At 40.5% G+C, this 21,253-nt stretch overlaps 1 protein-coding gene across 1 annotated transcript in view; it reads left to right on the forward strand.

The window, feature by feature from the left end:
• Nucleotides 1-21,253, forward strand: part of PLXNA2 (plexin A2) — a 483,155-nt gene that overhangs the window by 292,636 nt on the left and 169,266 nt on the right. Inside the window, exon 9 of the mRNA XM_063297455.1 lies at nucleotides 12,649-12,849. Coding sequence (XP_063153525.1) covers nucleotides 12,649-12,849 — 201 coding nt within the window. The remainder of the gene's footprint in view (nucleotides 1-12,648; nucleotides 12,850-21,253) is intronic.

The following is a 21,253-nucleotide window of genomic DNA, read 5'->3' on the forward strand; positions in this document are numbered from 1 at the left end:
TATATAGCTACCCACCTCACAGTGAACAAAAAGATTAAAAGCAAAAGAGAAACACAATATAAATAACAACCAGAACCAAGATATAAAATATGTACAAGGTCTAATTCTATGTCTAGTCCAAGGACTAGAACCAAACAAATCAGCCATCAAGACTCATTTAATCTTCTCTCCCAAAAGCCTGGGGAACAACCAGGTCTTTAATGCCTTAGGAGAGGTCAACAGGGGCAGGACTATCTGGATCTCTGGTGGGATATTAGCAATCAAAGCATCATAGAAATGATTCCCCATCACACCACTGATCTGGGGGGATAATGGGACATATAATATAGTTCCTTTACAAGAACCAAACTCTGTGCTATGGTTCAGTGGTTTTTTTTTGTCTTTCACAATAAGCTTAATCAATGTATTTCTACAAAATAGCATACTTCCTTAAATTTCATACTGTAAAGCTTTAAAAGATCACAGGTTAATTAAATCCCCATTATTTTGTCACAATACTGTTTTGAGTAGCCCAGTCTTTAAAAGAAAATGAAAGAAATGATGAGTATAGACAAACTATGGACAATCAAAGGGCATAATAGTAGATCAGCCTGCAATCTCTTTCTCTCACACCCTCTGCTTCTCCCTATGTATTTATCAACTTCAGGAGCCCTTGTAAAAGTTTTTCCTAAGACCTTACTATGCCAATAGTCTAAGCACCATAGATAATTGAAGCATTATTGTGAACCTATGCAAGCTTTCCCCAATCTGGCATCCACCAGATGGTCTGGACTACAACTCCCATTATATAAACCAGATTGGCCAATTGCCATGTAGGTGATTGTATGATAGGAATCATAGTAGTCCTAATGCACCTTTTAGCCCTTTCATTTATAATTACACCTACCTCTTCATTTCTCTCCATGTAATCATCAACCCCATTCCTCAAAATCAGGCCACCTTCATTAAAATCTATTACATTCTTCCCCTTTCTGTTAGTTTCAAAGGCATACACCATACAGTGTCTATCCTTGAGTTCATTCATTAGCTCCTGCTCTTTAGCATTTTCTTCTATTACATGTCACAATCTTCCATATGCCATGGTCATCACCAGAGAGTCCCATAGACCTACCCCTGCTGCTGTGGTCATGGCTATGGTCAAGTGAGATATTCACATAATGCTTTTTAGTTAGAGAAGTATAGGCTGGAGTACCAGTCTTACTTGAACCTATGTCAATGTGAACATATTCTGTGTGCAGTGTTGCAGGAAATTGCTACTACAGATGGGTGAATCTCCTCCCTTTGTAATTTATGCCACCTTTCTCATCTTTGATTCACAGTTCAAGTTTTTGTTTGTTTATATTACTCTGTTTGTTTATATTACTCTTCAAATTTTCAAAAATATTTTCCCAAAATATGCATGTAAATATGTATTTTAAACACAATTTACACATGCATTCTTACATTTCTCTTTAAATGCACACTTCAATACAGTTGATGTGCCAACCAACTTTTTCAGGGCTTGAGCAAAGGAGGGAAAGAAGGAAGGAACCTGCAGGGACAAAGTACATCCCATATTGACCAGCAATGTCATGGGAGGCCACAATAGAATCCCACTGGCAGCTCTGCGGGAAGGTATTACAGTGAGATATTTGAGCTGAAGTTCAGTTCCCCAAAGTGAAGTTTAATGTTTAGTCAGTTTAGTCATAGGTAAAATCTAGTAGAGGGAAATATGCCAGTAACAACACCTGAATCTACACATCATGCTTAGTTATAATTTAGTTTATTTAATTTTGCCTTAAGATGTTGTAGTTCGTAAACCATAGAATGATCTATACCAAATGTGATTAAGTCAATATATCATGGTTAAATGGACCAGTTTTTAGAATAATGTACAAATTTAGTATATAAGTTTATATGTATGAGGAAAAACCTTTTATATATAGGTGCACAGACAGCAACATAAACATAGTGTATGTTAATGCATGGAGTTCTCTTTCATCATTTAAAGCAGCTGCATTCTTTGGAAGGCTCACACAATTGCTTCAAAAGCTATTGTCAATTGATTATGCATATTCAGAGACAACTCTTCTATTTGTTTTTATGTTTTAAATAATTTGTAAACCATTCAGAGTTGCTGAGAGTCAGGAGGCATATAAATTTAATAAAGAATAAGATTAAGATTTTTATTTTATTTTTTATCCCCACCTTTATTATTTTTACAAATAACTCAAGGCAGGGAACATACCTAATACTCCTTCCTCCTCCTGTTTTTCCCACAACAACCACCCTGTGAGGTGAGTTGGGCTGAGAGAGAGAGAGTGACTGGCCCAAAGTCACCCAGCCGGCTTTCATGCCTAAGGCGGGACTAGAACTCACGGTCTCCTGGCTTCCAGCCTGTTGCTTTAACCACTAGACCAAACTGGCTCTCCAAATTAAGACTAAGACTTGAACCACCAGCAAAGTAGCTGTGCTTGCACACATGAATAGACAGTGAGAACTAGACCTTGAAGATAATGGTTGCCTATTCTAAAACACCATCAGACTCATGAGCAGGAATTCAAAGATATCTGATTTATTAAAGAATAGTATGCAGGATCACAGAGAAAGCTGAGAATGATGAAAGCGCACCAAATTCAAACTAAAAACCCTCGGTGCAAACGAAATCCCTCCCCCCGTAGAATCTTCTCAAGTTCACAATCCCAGGCGCTCCTAATGGTTTCTGATGGTCTGCGGAAAAGTCCTTGAGCAGAGAAAATAACCCAAACACATGCCATTGTACTGATTTCAGATACAGAGCTTGGTACAAGGTCTCACAGCAGCTCCCTCCCAAACAGAAACGCACGCCAGCGCCATGGCATGTGAAACGTTACGATGTATAAACTACATTGAATCAGTGAACATGACACTGAAGCAGCCATGCAAATCTTTAATGATTTGAGAGGAAGTGTTTCACTAATGCTAACACAAGTTCTAAAGCATGTCATTCTGCACTGCACACATTGCAGTGGTGAAGGGGCTTGTGCATTACAACAATTCTATGAGCTATAGTGTTGAGAGTGTACACTCCCAAAAAGGTCACCTATGATGATCATGTCATAGATGAGGGATCAGACTAAATATGATCCAGTGAAAAAGGAAATGGTAATCCATTCTAGTATTCTGTCAGAAAAACCAACAAGTTATTCATAATCAGGACAATGTCAGGAAAATGACCCTGCAAATCAGAAAGAATCCAGCAAGCTACTGGGGAAGAGCAGAGGGCAAGTACAGACTGCTGTTATGCCCAGAGGAGAAAGGAAAGTTCAGTGCTGCAAGGATATGTGTACAATTGGTACATGTTAGAACCATGAACCAAGGCAAACCTGATGTTTTTGGAATAGATATGTTGAAATTGAACATGAATACTCTGGGAATCAGTTAACTAACATGAGCTGAAATGGATCACTTTGTATCTGATCATCTACTGCAAACAGGAATCAGAAGAAATGGAGGAGCTATCATTATTTCAAAAATGCTATCACAGCCAGTGCTTGGATACAACCTCAATAATGATAGAATGATCTCAAGTTCAAGGTAAGGCAATCAATATTGCAGTGATCAAAGTCTATGCTCCAACCAAAGATGCAGAAAAAGCAGACTTTGCCAGCACAACTCTAAAAAAAAAGTCATATGTATTACAGAAGACTAGAATACTAAAGTTGGAAGTGAAATATCACCTGGAGTAATGGTAAAATCTGCCCTTGATCTACAAAATAAAGCATAAGAAACAGACTTCTGATCAGGAAAGTCAAAATGTATAGCCAATACGTTCTCTCAATAGCCTAAAAGATGGACTTCACTGGATGAAAACATGAAAATCAAATTGATTATATATTGTGCAACCAAAAGTAGAGAAACTCTATCCAGTCAGCAAAAACAAGACCTGGTGCTGAATGCAGCCAAGATCACAAATACCTTGTGAAATTGCAACTTAAATTAAAGAAAACAAATAATCAGACAAACAAGGTACAATCTCAGCAATATTCCATATGATAAGGCAGTAAAAATAAAGAATACATTTAAAGGAATTGATTTGATAAGGTACCTAAAAATCTCTGGACTTAAATTTCTGACATTGTTAAAGATGAAGCCAATAAAAATATTCTGAAATGCAAAAATCAAAAGTCTTGTTTTGGCTGCTGACATGTTGAAAAGAGGTAGAAAACAAAAGGCAATAGAGACAGAGGAAAAGCTGCCCAACTAAACATTGACTTCCAGAGAAGAGCAGGAATTATATCTAAATCAACCCAGCAAAGAAATTGATGGGAAATGGGAAAGACAAGGGGTTTATTTCAAAAATCAAGGAAAACATTTATGCAAAGCTGAGAATAATGAAAGACAAAGAAGGCAAAGAACTACTAGAGAAGAAGATATAATGAAGTAGTACAAATATACAGGAAACTCTGCAAAAAAAAATTCCCAAATTGATAAGTAGAAAGGTTTGACTACATTCTAGAAAGTAAAATTAAATGAGTCCTAGAAAATATAGTTAATAACAAAGCTTCAGGAGTTTCGTTGTTGCACTTATCACACTGCAATTTAATGATTCTCTATAGCCTACACAAAGTATGCAATAAAAAAATGGAAAACATCCATGAGAAGCTTGACTTAATTTAACAATCATAATATCCCCAAAACAAATACACAATATAACCAACTAAAATAGAACAGCAATGGGATAAATCTAGGAAAAGATCTAATGTTATTAACCATTCATTCATTCATTCCTCACATTTATATAGCCATCCATTTCACACATGTGACTCTGGGTGGCGTACAATAAAAAAACAACCATTTCCCTGAGGTCTCCAAACCTGTTGATGGAGCCATGTTTTAACTTCCAGAAGGCTGCCACGGATGGGGCCAGTCTTTCCTTAGGGGGGAATGATGTTCCATAGGACAGGCCCATCTCCTGGGTCCTGCCAGATGTAACTCCTTAGCAGACAGGACCCATAACATACCTCTCCTGCCAAACCTATTGGGCTGGGCAGACATAATCAGGAATAAGCAGCCCCTCAGTAACCTGGCCCCATGTCTTGAAGTGCTTTAAAGGTCAAAACCAGCCCCCTGAATTGGACCTGGAAGCAAACTGGCAACCAATGCAGCTCATGGAGCAGAGGTATAAGGTGTGCCGTTCTAGGAGCACATATAACTGCCTGCACCACCACATTTTGTACCAGCTAAAGCTTCCAGATGCTCTTCAAGGGCAACCCCCTGTAGAATACATTACAGTAGACCACCCAGGAGGTAACCAGGGCATGAGTGACTGAGCAGAGTCTTTTAATCCAGGAGCAGGTGCAACTGGCACACAACATAAAGCTGTGGAAAGGCCCTCCTAGCCATGACTGCCACTTGCTCCTTGAGCAGGAGTCATGAGTCCAGAAGGACCTCCAGATTCTGTTTGGGGCAGCACTAACAAATGCTCAAAATATCAAAAAATTGCACATATCTCACATGCTAATAAGATAATGCTCAAGATTTTGCACATTTGTTCAACAATACAAGGAAGAAGAAATATTAGAGGTTCAAGTGGGATTCAGAATAGGCAATCACATTGCTAACATACTTTTGAAAAAGGCAAGGAAGTTCCCCAAAGACACTTATTTTTGTTTTATTAACTACGCTAAGGCTTTTAATTGTAGAACAAAACAAATTGTGGGCAGTCCTCAAAACATGAGTGTACCAGGCCATCTCATTTGCCGATTGAATAATTTGTATGAATGACCAGGAAGCAACAATTAGAACAAAAGATGGAACTCAGTCGTTCAAAACAAGGAAAGGAGTGTTCTGAGGTTATATGCTATAAATTTATTTATCTGACTTACTGTATATGCAGAATAAATGATGAGAAATGTTCAACTAGAAGAAACAGAAGCTGGCATGAAAACAATCCCAGAAATATGTCTCTGAAAAACAATCCCAGAAATATGTTTCTGAAAAACAGAAACATCTGTTGGGTCACAAATAGCAGGAAGCGACTGAATGACTAAACAACAAATGACCAGTGGTTTCAGTTCTCTTGGACTGTTCTTCAAACAAAACGATGGAATGTTAATGTAGCTACCTGCCAATTCCAGTTTTAACTGGGAGTTAGACAAGTTAATGGAGTAGAAGGTAATAAATGGCTGTGAATCATGATGGCTGTATATGCTTCCTCTGGGTTCACTGATAATATGCTTCTCAGTGCTGATTACTTGGGAATAGTACTGTGACTGTATAATTGCACTCATGATCTGTTATGAATTTCCCATATCTATAAATTGAGTTCCCAGAGACAAAATGGGAACAGATTGCTGATTGGGATGTGCAAAAGACTGAAAATCCTATCTGATTTACTAGATCTATTAGTAAGTAACCACTTCATCTTTTTTTAAAAATGTAAAATATGAATACAAATGTCTTATCTTCAAACTCCTATCTCTACTCTCTCTCAATCCTGCATCCTCTGGAATGAGCCACAGGTGCCTATTCTCTGTTTGTGGCTCTCCTTATTGTAAACTCTTGTCTCAAGAACCGAGTGTTTCTCGGCAGGTGTATTAACCAACTAACTAGACAACTAAATGGCTAAGATTATTTTCACTGGTTGGATAAGCAACCAGATCTGATGTATTGCTCTGATAATCTGGAAGCTTTTCAAGCCATAATGTGAGTTATCATAAGTCTGAAACTTTGGCTGTTTTTAAGCTTATAGTTGGAAGGTTCTCAATACCCACTGAAAAGCTGAAAAACAAACATTTCTAATACTAAAAGCTTCTTTGAACAATTCCTACAAATGGGTTCAAAACATTCTAAAGACTCAGGAGCTAAAGAAAAATAAATCTGAATAGAATATTCACTATGCTGGTTATAACCTTTTAAAAAGTGCTATAAAGTCTTAATTTGAAAAAGTAATATCAGGGAAATAAAGTATTATACAAATTGTGATGTCATAAACTGAAAATTTCCATGTGCTAATTAGCAAATAGAAGGGTTGTTATTTCCTGTTAACAAATCACGCTGCAGGGCACGCTATGCAATTGCATGAGTGATTTATTCTGAAAGTTGTGAGTGCTTTGAATTATATATTTTAGCTTTCTTGTTTCTGAAGCAAATTAAATGAAATAAAGTATAACTGAAGAATTTCTTAAAGCACATTAATATACTAAACCAATGTATTTGTGTCTGTCATTTTGAGAGCTGCTTCGTATTGCTGTTCTAAACAGAACAAATCCTTCTTTAAGAAGAAACAGTCGCAGTGTCCTTGCCTGTTTGAAAGGCGTGCCATTAAGTGAAATGTGGCTCAGTACCAGTTAAGTGGGGAAAAACTATAAACTTTTTTCCCCTGATTTTTCAGGTGACAGGATTTTTACAGAAACCTAAATTTTATTGAGAAAGCAACTGGAGACCCTTAATGTGTTTTTCATACGTTTGTTTCCTGTATTCATTACACAGAAATGTGTGGTATGTTCATGCCTATCTGACTGAAAAACTGCCTAGCTATATCAGAGATACTTAGTACAATTGTATTTTTTGAAAAAAAGTCCAGCCTAAATTAGAAATCGCATGTGAACAGGACTAGGTAAAGGTGCTGGATTCCAATCACTCCAGTCACTGTAACCATTAATCCATTTTAATGGATCCCCTGGCTATATCTTCATTCAAAGGTGAGGCAATTACTTGGGATTCTGTTGAACATGGTTCAGTGGGCCTGCCTCTGTCACACCCAGAATAAAAAAATCAATGGCAATTCAGTCCACATTTGACCTAGAAGCACTGAACTGCTACAAGCGTGTAAGTCTTAGAATTCAAAGAGACGAGAAATGAAAATGTGCCTGATTGCAAGAGAACATTTTTCTTGTAAGCAGCACATCTGTTCTTGTCGAGGCACATCTTTTCAGGAACTATTCCTTGTTCCTGAGTGACTCTTTTGATTACTTACTCCCAGATGAACAGTGGAGTCTCAGTGAAGAGTTAAAAAACAGAGGAGAGATGTTTTTATTTGGGAGTGAACCTTTGTTCTGTACTTGCTCTGCCATCAAATTTAGGAAAAAAACAAACTTTCATTGAAACAACATCTATGACAGCTTTGGTATACTACTACTAGCAATTTACTTGTTAGTTCCCTGATTTGATGTTACTTGGGCCTGATCTCTTGGCACTCCTAGACCAAAACATTTGCCTACTAACTCAACTTATTCACAAGTATCTCCCTTCCCTGAAGATGAATATTGGATTAACTCACAGCCTTGCTTATAACTCTATAAGTGTCATAGTACCTTGCCCTGCCCTTGCTAACCCAGCTGTAGATGAGTCACTATCCCTTATACCAAGAGATATTTCAAAGAGAAATTGGTATGTACCCACTTTGAGTCATCATTATAAGTTATAATAAATCAAACTTTTTAAAATTAAAAAAATAGATTAGTGATCTCTGTATCAACTTTAATTCTTCATCAAAAATATGTGATATACCCTCTGAACATCACTTTTTGTGTGTGTGTGATGGTGAAGAAAAGTGCATGGAGAACATGGTGACTTCCCTTCTACTGTAGGTCTTCTTGAAACATCTGTGGCCTTTCTTGAAAGTAGGATGCCAATGGACTGGATAAGTGTTTGTTCTGATTTCTTCTGTTTTTACCTATGTAATTTCATCACCAAAAAACATCAGAAGAGTTGCCATTGGTTTTCATTAGGGTGAATTCAGAGGATCCTTTTTTGGTGGTTATCTCTGAGCCTCTCACCTTCCCTGAAGAGACCTGTTCAGCACCTTGGAAGGTCCTTGAAGGCATTTTCTTTCAGTTCACTTTTACTTTTGGTAGGATTCAGTTATTGCCTTTGGTTAGTCTGCCCTTCCATGTATTAGAAGATTTTATAGCATTTTAGTATGACATTTTATGACACTGTATTAGACGACTTTTCTTTGTTGTTGTTTGTAAGCCATGTTGGAAGAACTCTTAAATTCAAAGTAGGCATTTAATTTGGCATTCTCCTTCCAAATGAATATTGCTTTTCTTTATTTTGGAGACAGTACTTCCTGCCATTGAGGGAAAATGGCACTCCCAGGAGCAGGTTGGCTAGGAGAGATATTACTTTGTTGTTGTTTATTCGTTTAGTCGCTTCCGACTCTTCGTGACTTCATGGACCAGCCCACGCCAGAGCTTCCTGTCGGTCGTCAACATCCCCAGCTCCCCCAGGGACGAGTCCGTCACCTCTAGAATATCATCCCTCCATCTTGCCCTTGGTCGGCCCCTCTTCCTTTTGCCCTCCACTCTCCCCAGCATCAGCATCTTCTCCAGGGTGTCCTGTCTTCTCATTATGTGGCCAAAGTATTTCAGTTTGGCCTTTAATATCATTCCCTCAAGTGAGCAGTCTGGCTTGATTTCCTGGAGGATGGACTGGTTTGATCTTCTTGCAGTCCAAGGCACTCTCAGAATTTTCCTCCAACACCACAGTTCAAAAGCATCGATCTTCCTTCGCTCAGCCTTCCTTATGGTCCAGCTCTCGCAGCCATATGTTACTACAGGGAACACCATTGCTTTAACTATGCGGACCTTTGTTGTCAGTGTGATGTCTCTGCTCTTAACTATTTTATCGAGATTTGTCATTGCTCTTCTCCCAAGGATTAAGCGTCTTCTGATTTCCTGACTGCAGTCAGCATCTGCAGTAATCTTTGCACCTAGGAATACAAAGTCTTTCACTGCTTCTACATTTTCTCCCTCTATTTGCCAGTTATCAATCAAGCTGGTTGCCATAATCTTGGTTTTTTTGAGGTTTAGCTGCAAGCCAGCTTTTGCACTTTCTTCTTTCACCTTCATCATAAGGCTCCTCAGTTCCTCTTCACTTTCAGCCATCAAAGTGGTATCATCTGCATATCTGAGATTGTTAATGTTTCTTCCAGAGATTTTAACTCCAGCCTTGGATTCCTCAAGACCAGCTTGTCGCATGATGTGTTCTGCATACAAGTTGAATAGGTAGGGTGAGAGTATACAGCCCTGCCGTACTCCTTTCCCAATCTTAAACCAGTCCGTTGTTCCGTGGTCTGTTCTTACTGTTGCTACTTGGTCATTATACAGATTCTTCAGGAGGCATACAAGATGACTTGGTATCCCCATACCACTAAGAACTTGCCACAATTTGTTATGGTCCACACAGTCAAAGGCTTTAGAATAGTCAATAAAACAGAAATAGATGTTTTTCTGAAACTCCCTGGCTTTTTCCATGATCCAGCGGATATTGGCAATTTGGTCTCTAGTTCCTCTGCCTTTTCTAAACCCAGCCTGTACATCTGGCAATTCTCGCTCCATGAACTGCTGAAGTCTACCTTGCAGGATCTTGAGCATTACCTTACTGGCATGTGAAATGAGTGCCACTGTTCGATAGTTTGAACATTCTTTAGTGTTTCCCTTTTTTGGTATGGGGATATAAGTTGATTTTTTCCAATCTGATGGCCATTCTTGTGTTTTCCAAATTTGCTGGCATATAGCATGCATTACCTTGACAGCATCATCTTGCAAGATTTTGAACAGTTCAGCTGGGATGCCGTCTTCTCCTGCTGCCTTGTTATTAGCAATGCTTCTTAAGGCCCACTCAACCTCACTCTTCAGGATGTCTGGCTCTAGCTCACTGACCACACCGTCAAAGCTATCCCCGATATTGTTATCCTTCCTATACAGGTCTTCTGTATATTCTTGCCACCTTTTCTTGATCTCTTCTTCTTCTGTTAGGTCCTTGCCATCTTTGTTTTTGATCATACCCATTTTGGCCTGGAATTTACCTCCAATGTTTCTAATTTTCTGGAAGAGGTCTCTTGTCCTTCCTATTCTATTGTCTTCTTCCACTTCCGCGCATTGCTTGTTTAAAAATAATTCCTTATCTCTTCTGGCTAACCTCTGGAATTTTGCATTTAATTGGGCATATCTCCCCCTATCGCTGTTGCCTTTTGCTTTCCTTCTTTCTTGGGCTACTTCTAGTGTCTCAGCAGACAGCCATTTTGCCTTCTTGGTTTTCTCTTTCTTTGGGATGTATTTTGTTGCCGCCTCCTGAACAATGCTGCCAACTTCTGTCCAGAGTTCTTCCGGGACCCTATCTACTAAGTCCAGTCCCTTAAATCTATTCTTCACCTCCACTGCATATTCCTGAGGAATATTCGTGAGCTCATATCTAGCTGATCTGTGGGTCTTCCCTAATCTCTTTAGTCTGATCCTAAATTGTGCAAGAAGAAGTTCATGGTCTGAACTACAGTCAGCTCCAGGCCTAGTTTTTACCGACTGTACAGATGTCCGCCACCTTTGGCTGCAAAGGATGTAATCAATCTGATTTCGGTGTTGTCCATCTGGTGAAGTCCATGTGTAAAGCCGTCTCTTAGGTTGTTGGAAGAGAGTGTTTGTTATGCAGAGTGAATTGTCTTGGCAAAATTCTATCAGCCTATGTCCTGCTTCGTTTTGTTCTCCCAGGCCATACTTACCTGTAATTCGAGGTGTCATTTGACTGCCCACCTTAGCATTCCAGTCTCCTGTGATGAAAATAACATCTCTTTTAGGCGTGTTGTCCAGTAGGTGCTGCAGATCCTCATAGAACTGCTCTACTTCAGCTTCTTCAGCATTTGTGGTTGGGGCGTATATTTGGATCACTGTGATGTTAGATGGCTTGCCCTGAATTCGAATTGAGATCATTCTGTCGTTTTTGGGGTTGTATCCAAGCACTGCTTTAGCCACTTTACTATTAATTATGAAGGCTACTCCATTTCTTCTGTGGTCCTCTTGTCCACAGTAGTAGATCTGGTGGTCATTTGATGTGAAGTGGCCCATTCCAGTCCATTTCAGTTCACTGACGCCCAGAATGTCTATCTTTAATCTTGACATCTCACCAATAACTACATCCAATTTGCCCTGGCTCATAGATCTTACATTCCAGGTTCCAATGGTGTGTTGATCCTTAGAACATTGGATTCGCCGTTCACCACCAGCACCGTCAGCCGCTAACCGTCCTTTCGGCTTTGAGCTAGCTGCGTCATCACGACTGGGGCTAGTTGAGCTCATCCTCTGTTCCTCCCCAGTAGCATTTTGACCATCTTCCGACCTGGGGGTCTCATCTTCTGATGGTATACCGACATATCTCTGGTTGTACTGATCCATTTAGTTTTCACGGCAAGAATACTGGGGTGGGTTGCCATTACCTTCCCCAGGGATCGCATTTAGTCTGACCTCTCTGTCATGACCTTCCCGTCTTGGGTGGCCCTTCACGGTTTAGCTCATGGCATCATTGAGGTGCTCAAGCTCCAGCACCACGACAAGGTAACGATCCTTTGCGGAGAGATATTACTAGGAACGCAAATGATACAGCATGCAGTCAGTGAAAAAGATTGCCCAGGAAGTCATGTTTCTTTCTTGGTTCCCTCCTTAGCTTTCACAATCCTGGCTATTTGAAGTAAAAATAACTCTTTACAGAGTTTTCAGCCCAGTCCTAGATGCAATTTCATTTGGGAATGCAACAACTTTTTGGGAAAAACTAGACACAAGACTGGGTAATTGTTTTTATTACTCGGGTACAGTTTCTCAAAATCTATACTTTTTCAAAGTTCAAATATATTTGAAGTATTAAATGCCCATATTTGTATCTGAATAACATTTTTCTGTTTGTATTTTCCAGGACTGCCCACAGTTGTTTCCTACAGAAGAGATTTTGATCCCTGTTGGTGAAGTGAAGCCCATCACACTGAAGGCTAGGAATTTACCCCAACCACAGTCTGGCCAGCGTGGATATGAATGTGTCCTCAACATCCAAGGTGTGATTCATCGTGTACCAGCTCTTCGCTTCAATAGCTCAAGTGTGCAGTGCCAGAACAGTTCGGTAAGATGATAAAATTTGTGAGATGGGAAGAAGCAATACAAATAGAGTTTAGTTAATGTAAAAAAAAAAAAAAGAAGTTGGGGATTTATTTATTTGCTATATTTCCAGCCTTCATTAAAAAAAAGTGATAAAATAGTTTATCCCCACTCCCAAGAAACTGTAAAGTACAAAATAAATCCATTTAAAACAAAGGCAGTAATTTAAACCTACTTTACAGCAATACCACAGAGAAAAAAAGAAAAAAATCAATTCATTCTGAAGGCTACAGATGACACAACTGCATCATAGGACTTAATAATTCTTCTGCCTCCACAAATAAAACAGGGAAAAAGACAGACTCCTTAAGGGCATATACTTTATAACATTGGGGCAACCAGAAGTAAGGTCCTGCTTTTAATAAATACCTTCTTTCTGAAGGATAGCTCCAAGTGGCTGATCTCACTGGCAAATGAAGTGTACCTAGGAGAGGTATCGTATAGGTAGTAGAACTGATATAAACAAGACATAAACCTGTGAGAGAGGAAAATAGGCCTTGCCAGTGAGCCTCATTGCCAAAATCATGTAAGCTGCCACTAGTGTCAGCACTAGAGTGTGGATGACTAAGAAGATCTTAGACTTGCATGCTCATTGCAGATGTCAGGGGATAGAGATAAAAGGAATCACCATGTTATAAACAGGGTTAGCCGGCCTGATGCCGTTACTTTCTCAGGTCTTGATTGATATGTGGGAACTGTATTTTCTTTTTTTAAAAAGTGCTAATAAAACATAGAGTGGATGAAGAGGCAAATGCAGTATATACAGGTGGGATGAAATAACTAAATAACTAATTCCTGTTAGGATAAATCAGTGTATTTTCTTTTCCTCCCTTTCTCAGGTCTATAATACAATTAAATTATATAAGGAAATTATAGGTTGACATAGCTACAGTGATAGTCTTGGTAATATTCATTTATTTATCCCAATAAATTTATCCCAATAAAATAGATTGACAACTTTTCTTTATACATGGGTACCTTTCCTTATTTATAACAAACTTTAAGTCACTGATGAATTATGTACCTATATCAGACACCGAAGCAACTTGAGAGATTATTTGAGGATAATAATTTGTTCATTCATAAATGATGCAATAGAAAAGGTTGTGTTACTATATAATACTCATGCTGTTAAAAATTGGGAAAGGAACTGATATAGTCACTGTTTGGTCCCAAGCAAAAAAGAAAAATCAACTCTGTTTGGTACAGGGTTGCCTAAGAAACTGGACCACTATTTAACAAGATCTCCCAGGAATAGGAACATAAACCACCAAGTATGGGCCATTTATTTCTTCTGTCCATTCATCATAGTTGCCCATTTCCTGACGCCACAGCAGGCTGTTACATATCACCATGCCATCTTTTCTGTCTAGTCCCTTTCAACAAAGTATAGTTTTGGTTTGTGGGCTTGTTTTTCTTTTCCCCTCTGTTTGAAAATGAACACTTTTTAAATGATCTTTGGTAATTGAAAATCTGTCTTGCTTACATTTGTTCAGTTTCCCAGTATTAAAGAGCTTGCTGCCCGAGATGAAAAGGCTACAGATGAGGCAAATGTAGATGGTAAAAAAGAAAAGGACTTAGAAGCATTTATGCCAGGGTTAAACTAATCCTGAATTCCAAGCGGGAATGTGCTACAGGCAAGTGAGGTGTTTAATTAGAATCCTAGCCGCAGAGAAGATCTTTTATCTGTCAGCTTCCCCTTTGACTGGGGGTGTCAGGGAAGGGGGGAATTGGTGGGGGGACATATGACAAAGGTGTTAAGGCAAAGCTAATTCACACAGGAGAGATAAAGAGAATTGCAGGCCTCTTATCAGGAAGCTGTCAGATTCCAGGCCCCAGCAGCTTGATAGAATGTGTAACACTGGAAAGCTGTCTGTTGCTTGGAGAAGACAGGGAAGGAGCAGGAATGAAACAGGAGGAAAAAGAATTAAGGAAACATAATCTCCCTTGAACAAGCACCATAAAGGAGGCCACTGCTCCCTTGCTTGCAATGAAACAAGAATGATCCCACAAGAGTGTCCAAGTTAACAGGAATGATGATGGAATCAAACACACCAATCACTACTGCAGTCCCAAGAGCAGTAAAACCTGTTATTGCTGTCATGCCAGAATCAACAATTTCAGAATTGTTTTATGGGAATTTTCCAACAGATTACTTAAGGGGCCATTGTAAACTTTTCCTTTTAAAGTAAAAGTAAAGCGTCTTGAAGGTAAATCCTATAGAGGCCAAGTACTCCCATGAGAGAGTTGGTCAATAAAGGTATCACAAGTATTATAGTTCTTACAGCACAATCCTGTTCAGAACTAAATCCTATTGAGGAAGTAGGAAGTAATCCCATGTAAATATATATGAGACTACTAAATATAAGATGGTTAAAAACAAAAATATGTTTTTCTTTTGTAGAGACTTGAACTCTGTCCACTTTTTACATCATGGAATCTATTATTACAAACCATTCAGATAAGGATTTTTTGGAAGGGCAACTTAGACCATACTGCTAATTATCATCCAGTCAATCTATTAAGCACAGTCAGTAAAATCTATGCCAGATATCTATACCGGAAGCTCATAGATTGGCTGGACTCAGAAAACATCATGGCAGAGGAACATGCCTGGATATAGTGGCTTCAAGTTAAACTTAAAGCCACTACAGTTCGCTATTGCTTACTCATCTTACTTATCTTATCTACAAATCCTATGACAATACTAATCTGAGGGTAAGATGTAAGTTAGCCAGTCATTTGTTAGGATTTAGGCCCATTGGAAAGGCATTTAACAAGAATGTAAGTTTGCCCCATCAATATTGTTTAATTAAAGTGGAATTTCATCTACCAAAAATTATGCATAATTTAATTATTATATGCTGATGGCATAGCAATTCTCTCTCATTCACCAAGAGGTCTAAGGAGGGCAGTGTGAATCTTAGCATTTTAATGAAGGAAACATATTTTGCAAATATATTTTGGTAAAACAAAGATGATAATTTTTCCTAAAAGATCAAAAAAGCTTACCTGGATAGTTAATGAACAGTAAGTAGAGCAGGTGGCATGCTTTAAATATCTGGGGTGATTTTTCACTCCACAGGCAGTCACTTACATACCATGCTCCCCAAAGCACTGCAGTTAGTGTCATTTCTCTGTACAATAGAAGTGCCTATTACACCCCAGCTGCAAATAAGCTTTTTGTTGCTAAATTCCTAGCTCACACTTCATATGATGCTAGACTTGGAACAGGGTCCATAATAGCCACTTAGAAGACAGCAGGGTCTTTTTGTTTTTTTTAGAAAATTGTTTCAAGTGGTCCACTATGTGCTCAGTTTGTATAGAAGCAGGTTTATTAAAAATAAAGACCTGAACATGTATTAATACTGTCAACTTATAGGTGAAGAGGATTTTTTTTTCCATGAGGTCTTAAGTCCTTGAATAATTGCTGACAATTTTGTAACCTCTGGAAGCATGAAATCAAAATGCTTGGATATGGGTTTCTCCACTGTCATTGAAGGAATTGGTCTATGGTCAAGCAAAGATTGCAGTAAAGCAGAAAGTGGTAGCTGTTAAGGATCAGAGTAAGCATAACATCTGCCCCACAAATATTATGGTAGGCTTCCATGAATCCTGTTTTAAGCCTACAAAGTATCTTGATCAGCTCACTCCCCTCTGAATGCCACAGAATATTTGCACTCTCTCGGTGTAGCACTGGAGAAGGAGAGCCTGCCCTCCTGGTTCAACTGCCATTGAAACACTGAGCATATCCTTCTGTATTGTATATTTTATACAGATAAGCTTAACAGGATAATATTGCCCCCAATTAAGAATATTCATGGATGCCCTGATGTGTTAGAGTTTATCTTACTAAAGTTGACAAAAGCTATTCATTTCCTGAGTAGGTAGTTTTTTCGTTAATTAAACTCACTGCATATACATTGTGAAAGAATTCAAAACTTTCTGAATCCTTTCCTAAGTTTAAACTGTTGGAGTAAATCACTCACAGAAGTCATTATTCAGTCTTGTGCTGACCCTGTAGACAGTCCTAGATCCTCCAGTGCTGGGAATGACTGATGATATTTTTCTAGTAACATCTGCTTCAGGAAGTTCCGTTAATAATTCCATCTCATTCACCTGCTTACATTTTGCTTTAATAAAAAAAGTGTTATGTTCTGAATCTTAGGGCTGGGAAATTGGAAAGTATTTCTTGGCCATTAGTGCAAGTTCACAAAGATCTGGAGAGGGTTAAAAGACACGCTATACTTAAGTCCTAATATACTTATGGCTCTCAGCCTCTGACATGGTAAACTTACTTCTTTATTGCCTAATCTGCTTTTCTTTGTACTTTATTTGGCCCTTTTCCCATTGATGAATTAAAGCCCTATCCACCCATCCTTGAACTGGCAAAAATATATACTGGCATGAAATGTGCTGTTCCCCTTGCCAATCCCCATCCTGCCTTTATTGCCTCTGTTCTGACACACACCCAAATAGCACTATCCTGATTTTGCATGTGCAGCTCATGATAAGCAAAGTGATTGGTTGATTTCTTTGTCTTTACTGTACTCCCTCCTCCACAGATTACCAGGTAGAAAAAAAAATGCCAATTGCAGCTCTGCACAGGAATGGAGCAGGTTTAGCTGCAGAACTGACTATCAACTATAGGCTCCTTCCAATGGCCCTCTTTCTACATCCCATTCTGAGCTAAATAAAGTGGTTTTTTTTTTAATCACCTACTATCAATCATGGCTCCTCCTTGTTCTCACCCTCAAAGGTGTCACACCTAGCCATGGCCATCAGAACTGACAATGGCAGTAGCTCCTGACAGATATGATGCTAGTGGAAGTAGTAATATATCTCCCTCTTTCCTCCTTCCTCAGTAGGTCTGTTCCTTCTTCTTTTACTTGGGAGCTTTGATGGCAGTTCTTCTTCACTCTCAGCACCTTCTCACTGCTACAGCAATCAGTTCTGAGCAGCACATCTCCCTCTTATCAGTTGCTATTCTATACACTAATCAACTCCTGGCCTTACACCCTTCCCTTCCCCTTGCCTCCTCGTCTCCCGATCTTGTTTGTGTCTCCTGATCACCCAACATAATTGAGTTGGAGAGTCCCCTTTGGAAGTCCTAAGCCTTACCACCAGGTTTGAGCCAGCTCATTTTCTAAAATTATTTTCCATTGTCAGCTGACTCAACTCTTAGTCCTTAGTTTCAGCAGCAAATTTCTGCAGTTCTTTCCATCTGAGGGCCTGATTTACAGTAGCTACATTTTACAGGCTCCAAGGCAGTGCTACATATTATCAGAAACACTGTGCTCTTGAAATCCCAAATAACTCAACAACTACTACAGTTACTGTCCTAACAACCAGGAAACACACTGAGACAATGAACTGGTCTCTAATATTTATTGCTAGTACTTAACAGGAATCCTAACAAACTGAAGAAGTGTGGGAAAAACCCAGACATATAACCCCCAAGGGTTAAGGCGGTCCCGATCTGTGTCTCTTTGAATGGCTGAACAATTCCTCAGTGCTACGCATGCGCTTGACAGTCTGGATGGGAGCCCCCTGCTCGCCATCCTTACTCATGACATCACCCTCCCCTCCAGATTCACATTCCATTTCAGCCCCCTCCCCTCCAGAGTCTTGATAAGATGTGCCGTCTGCTTCTAAAGTCCCATGGGAACTGGGCAAGGAAGGCAAGTCTTCAAAGGACAACTCCTCCAAGGACGAAGCAGTGCTGCCCTCCCAATCCGATAACGCCTCCGGGCCAGGTGGCTGCTGCTGGAAAACATCTAGAGAGTTAGCAGGGTCAGCCCCCCTCCCCCCTGGGAAATGCAAGCCCGAGGTTGAGGGCTGTGGTTCCCCCACCTCCTCTGTAACTGGAGTCGAGGCTTCAGGAGGGGGCGGGGGGAAATACACACTCACAAACTCCTCAGCTTGGGCTTCTTCAGCCTGCTCAGGTGAAAGAGGAATCTCAGGTAAAATGCGAGGCTTGGGTTTGTGAGGGAAAAGCTGATGGAATCGATGAACCAGTGCTGGAGCATGTACATCTCTGGCATTCTCCCACGTGCGCTCTTCCTCAGGGTACCCTTTCCAGTGTATGAAATATTGGATGCCCCTTCCCCTCCTCCTAGAGTCCAGAATTTCCTCCACTTCGTACTCTTCCTCTCCCTCCACAATTACTGGAGGTGGGGGGGGGGGTAGTTGCGATCGCAAGTTACTTGGGGGAGGGTCTTTGGCTAGCAAGGCTCTGTGAAACACTGGATGGACCTTCATGGATGGTGGGAGCTGTAAACGATAAACGATTTATCTGCTGCACCACAGTGAAAGGGCCGACAAACTTAGAGTCCAATTTCTTGGAGGGTCTGGTAGAGATCAAAAACTTGGTAGAGAGCCACACTTTGTCTCCTACTGCAATCGCTGGCCCCTCCTGCCTGTGAGTATCTGCCGCTCTCTTATAAGCACTCTTTGCCCTGTTCAGCTGCTCCTTTAACAACTCCTGTGCGGCTTGTTGCTCTTTAAGAAAATCAGCTGCGGCTGGAACAGTTCCCTGCTGGGAGGAGGTGGGCAACACCTGAGGGTTAACCCCATAGAGCGCTTGGAATGGAGACATCTGGGTAGATGACTGCACAGAGTTGTTATAAGTAAATTCTGCCATGGGCAGCAGGGCTGGCCAATTGTCTTGCCGATAAGTGGTGTAACACCTGAGATACTGCTGTAACCACTGGTTAATTTTTTCGGCTTGCCCATTACTGGCAGGATGATGCACTGATGACAGGTGGATCTGGACCCCTAATGACTGGAAAAGGGCCCTCCAGAACCTGGAAGTGAACTGTGGGCCTCTGTCACTCACCAAGTGATTCACCATGCCTCTATACCTAAAAACGTGGTCTATGAACAACTGCGCTGTGGCTGGTGCAGATGGGAGGCTCTTGCAAGGAATAAAATGTGCCATCTTTGTGAAAAGGTCCACCACCACCAGTATGGAAGTCAGGCCCTGGACCAGGGGTAAATCAGTGATGAAATCCATGGAGATCGTATCCCAAGGCCTACTGGGGGTGGGTAGGGGTTGCAAGAGTCCTGTGGGCTTCCCTGGGAGAGGCTTGGCTCGTCTGCAGGTGTGACAAGAAGCAACGTACCCCTTAATGTCTGCAACCATCTTAGGCAACCAGTAGTCTCTCAGAGCTCTATGGAGAGTTTTGAAAACGCCTCCGTGGCCTGCCGTTTGGTGGTCATGACACAGTCTCAGTACTTCTTCCCTCAATGATGGGGGAATATACAATCGCCCACTATGCCAGAGGATTCCTGCCTCCACATTGAATGGGGAGGCAGTGTCTTGCGGGGCCCTCTGGAGGTCATCCATCCTGGCCCTGGCATATGGGTCCTGTTGCTGCTGAGCTCTGGCTCTTGAAAATAGGTCCTCTGCTTGTCTGCCTGCTGCTAAAATCTCTGTTTGGCTCCCCCTCATCGGCTGATCAAAGTTGTGAGGTTGTAATATAGCAGCCTGTACTTCCTGGTGAGTGGGGGGTTTTGCCTGAAAGGATCGAGACAGGGCGTCTGCCAAGCAGTTTTGCGCCCCGGGCACATAAGAAATAACAAAATTGAAACGGGAGAAAAACTGGCTCCATCTGATCTGGCGTGGGGTGAGGGACCTGGTGTTTTGTAGAAGCTGTAAATTCTTGTGATCGGTGCAAACTTTCACAGGAAAGGTCGCCCCTTCTAGCCAGTGCCTCCACTCTTGGAATGCTGCTTTAATTGCCAGCAACTCTCTGTTAAAAACATCATAGTTTCTCTCTGCTGGTGAGAGTAGGCGTGAAAAAAAGGCACAAGGAAGCAATGTATTCTCTGCCTTGTTTGTATATTGCAATAACACTGCCCCAATGGCAACATCTGAAGCATCTGAATACATTATGAATGGCTTCGTGGGGTCAGGGTGCCTTAAGAGCAGTTGGGAAGCAAAAAGCTGCTTCAATTCCTGGAACGCTGCTTGCTCCCTCTCCCCCCATATGAATTTTGAGCCTTTCTTCAAGAGCTGTGTAAATGGTCTGGTACGGTCACTGTACTTTTTTATGAAACGGCGATAAAAATTGGAAAATCCTAACCATTTTTGTATATCTGTAACATTTCGGGGAGGTGGCCAAGAGAGAATTGCCTGGACCTTAGCAGGATCCATGGATATGCCTTCTGTGGATACTATATAGCCCAGGAAATGTACTTCAGTTAAATCAAAGGCACACTTCTCTAGCTTGGCGAACAGCCTGTTCTCTCTTAGTCTTTGCAAAACATTGCGTACATGGGTTACGTGAGTTGTGGCATCCTCAGAGAAAATTAATATGTCATCTAGATAAACGACCATGTACTTATCTAGTAAATCAGCAAAAACG

The sequence above is a fragment of the Candoia aspera genome, chromosome 3 (assembly GCF_035149785.1).
Source record: "Candoia aspera isolate rCanAsp1 chromosome 3, rCanAsp1.hap2, whole genome shotgun sequence".
In the NCBI taxonomy this organism is placed as follows: Eukaryota; Metazoa; Chordata; class Lepidosauria; order Squamata; family Boidae; genus Candoia; species Candoia aspera.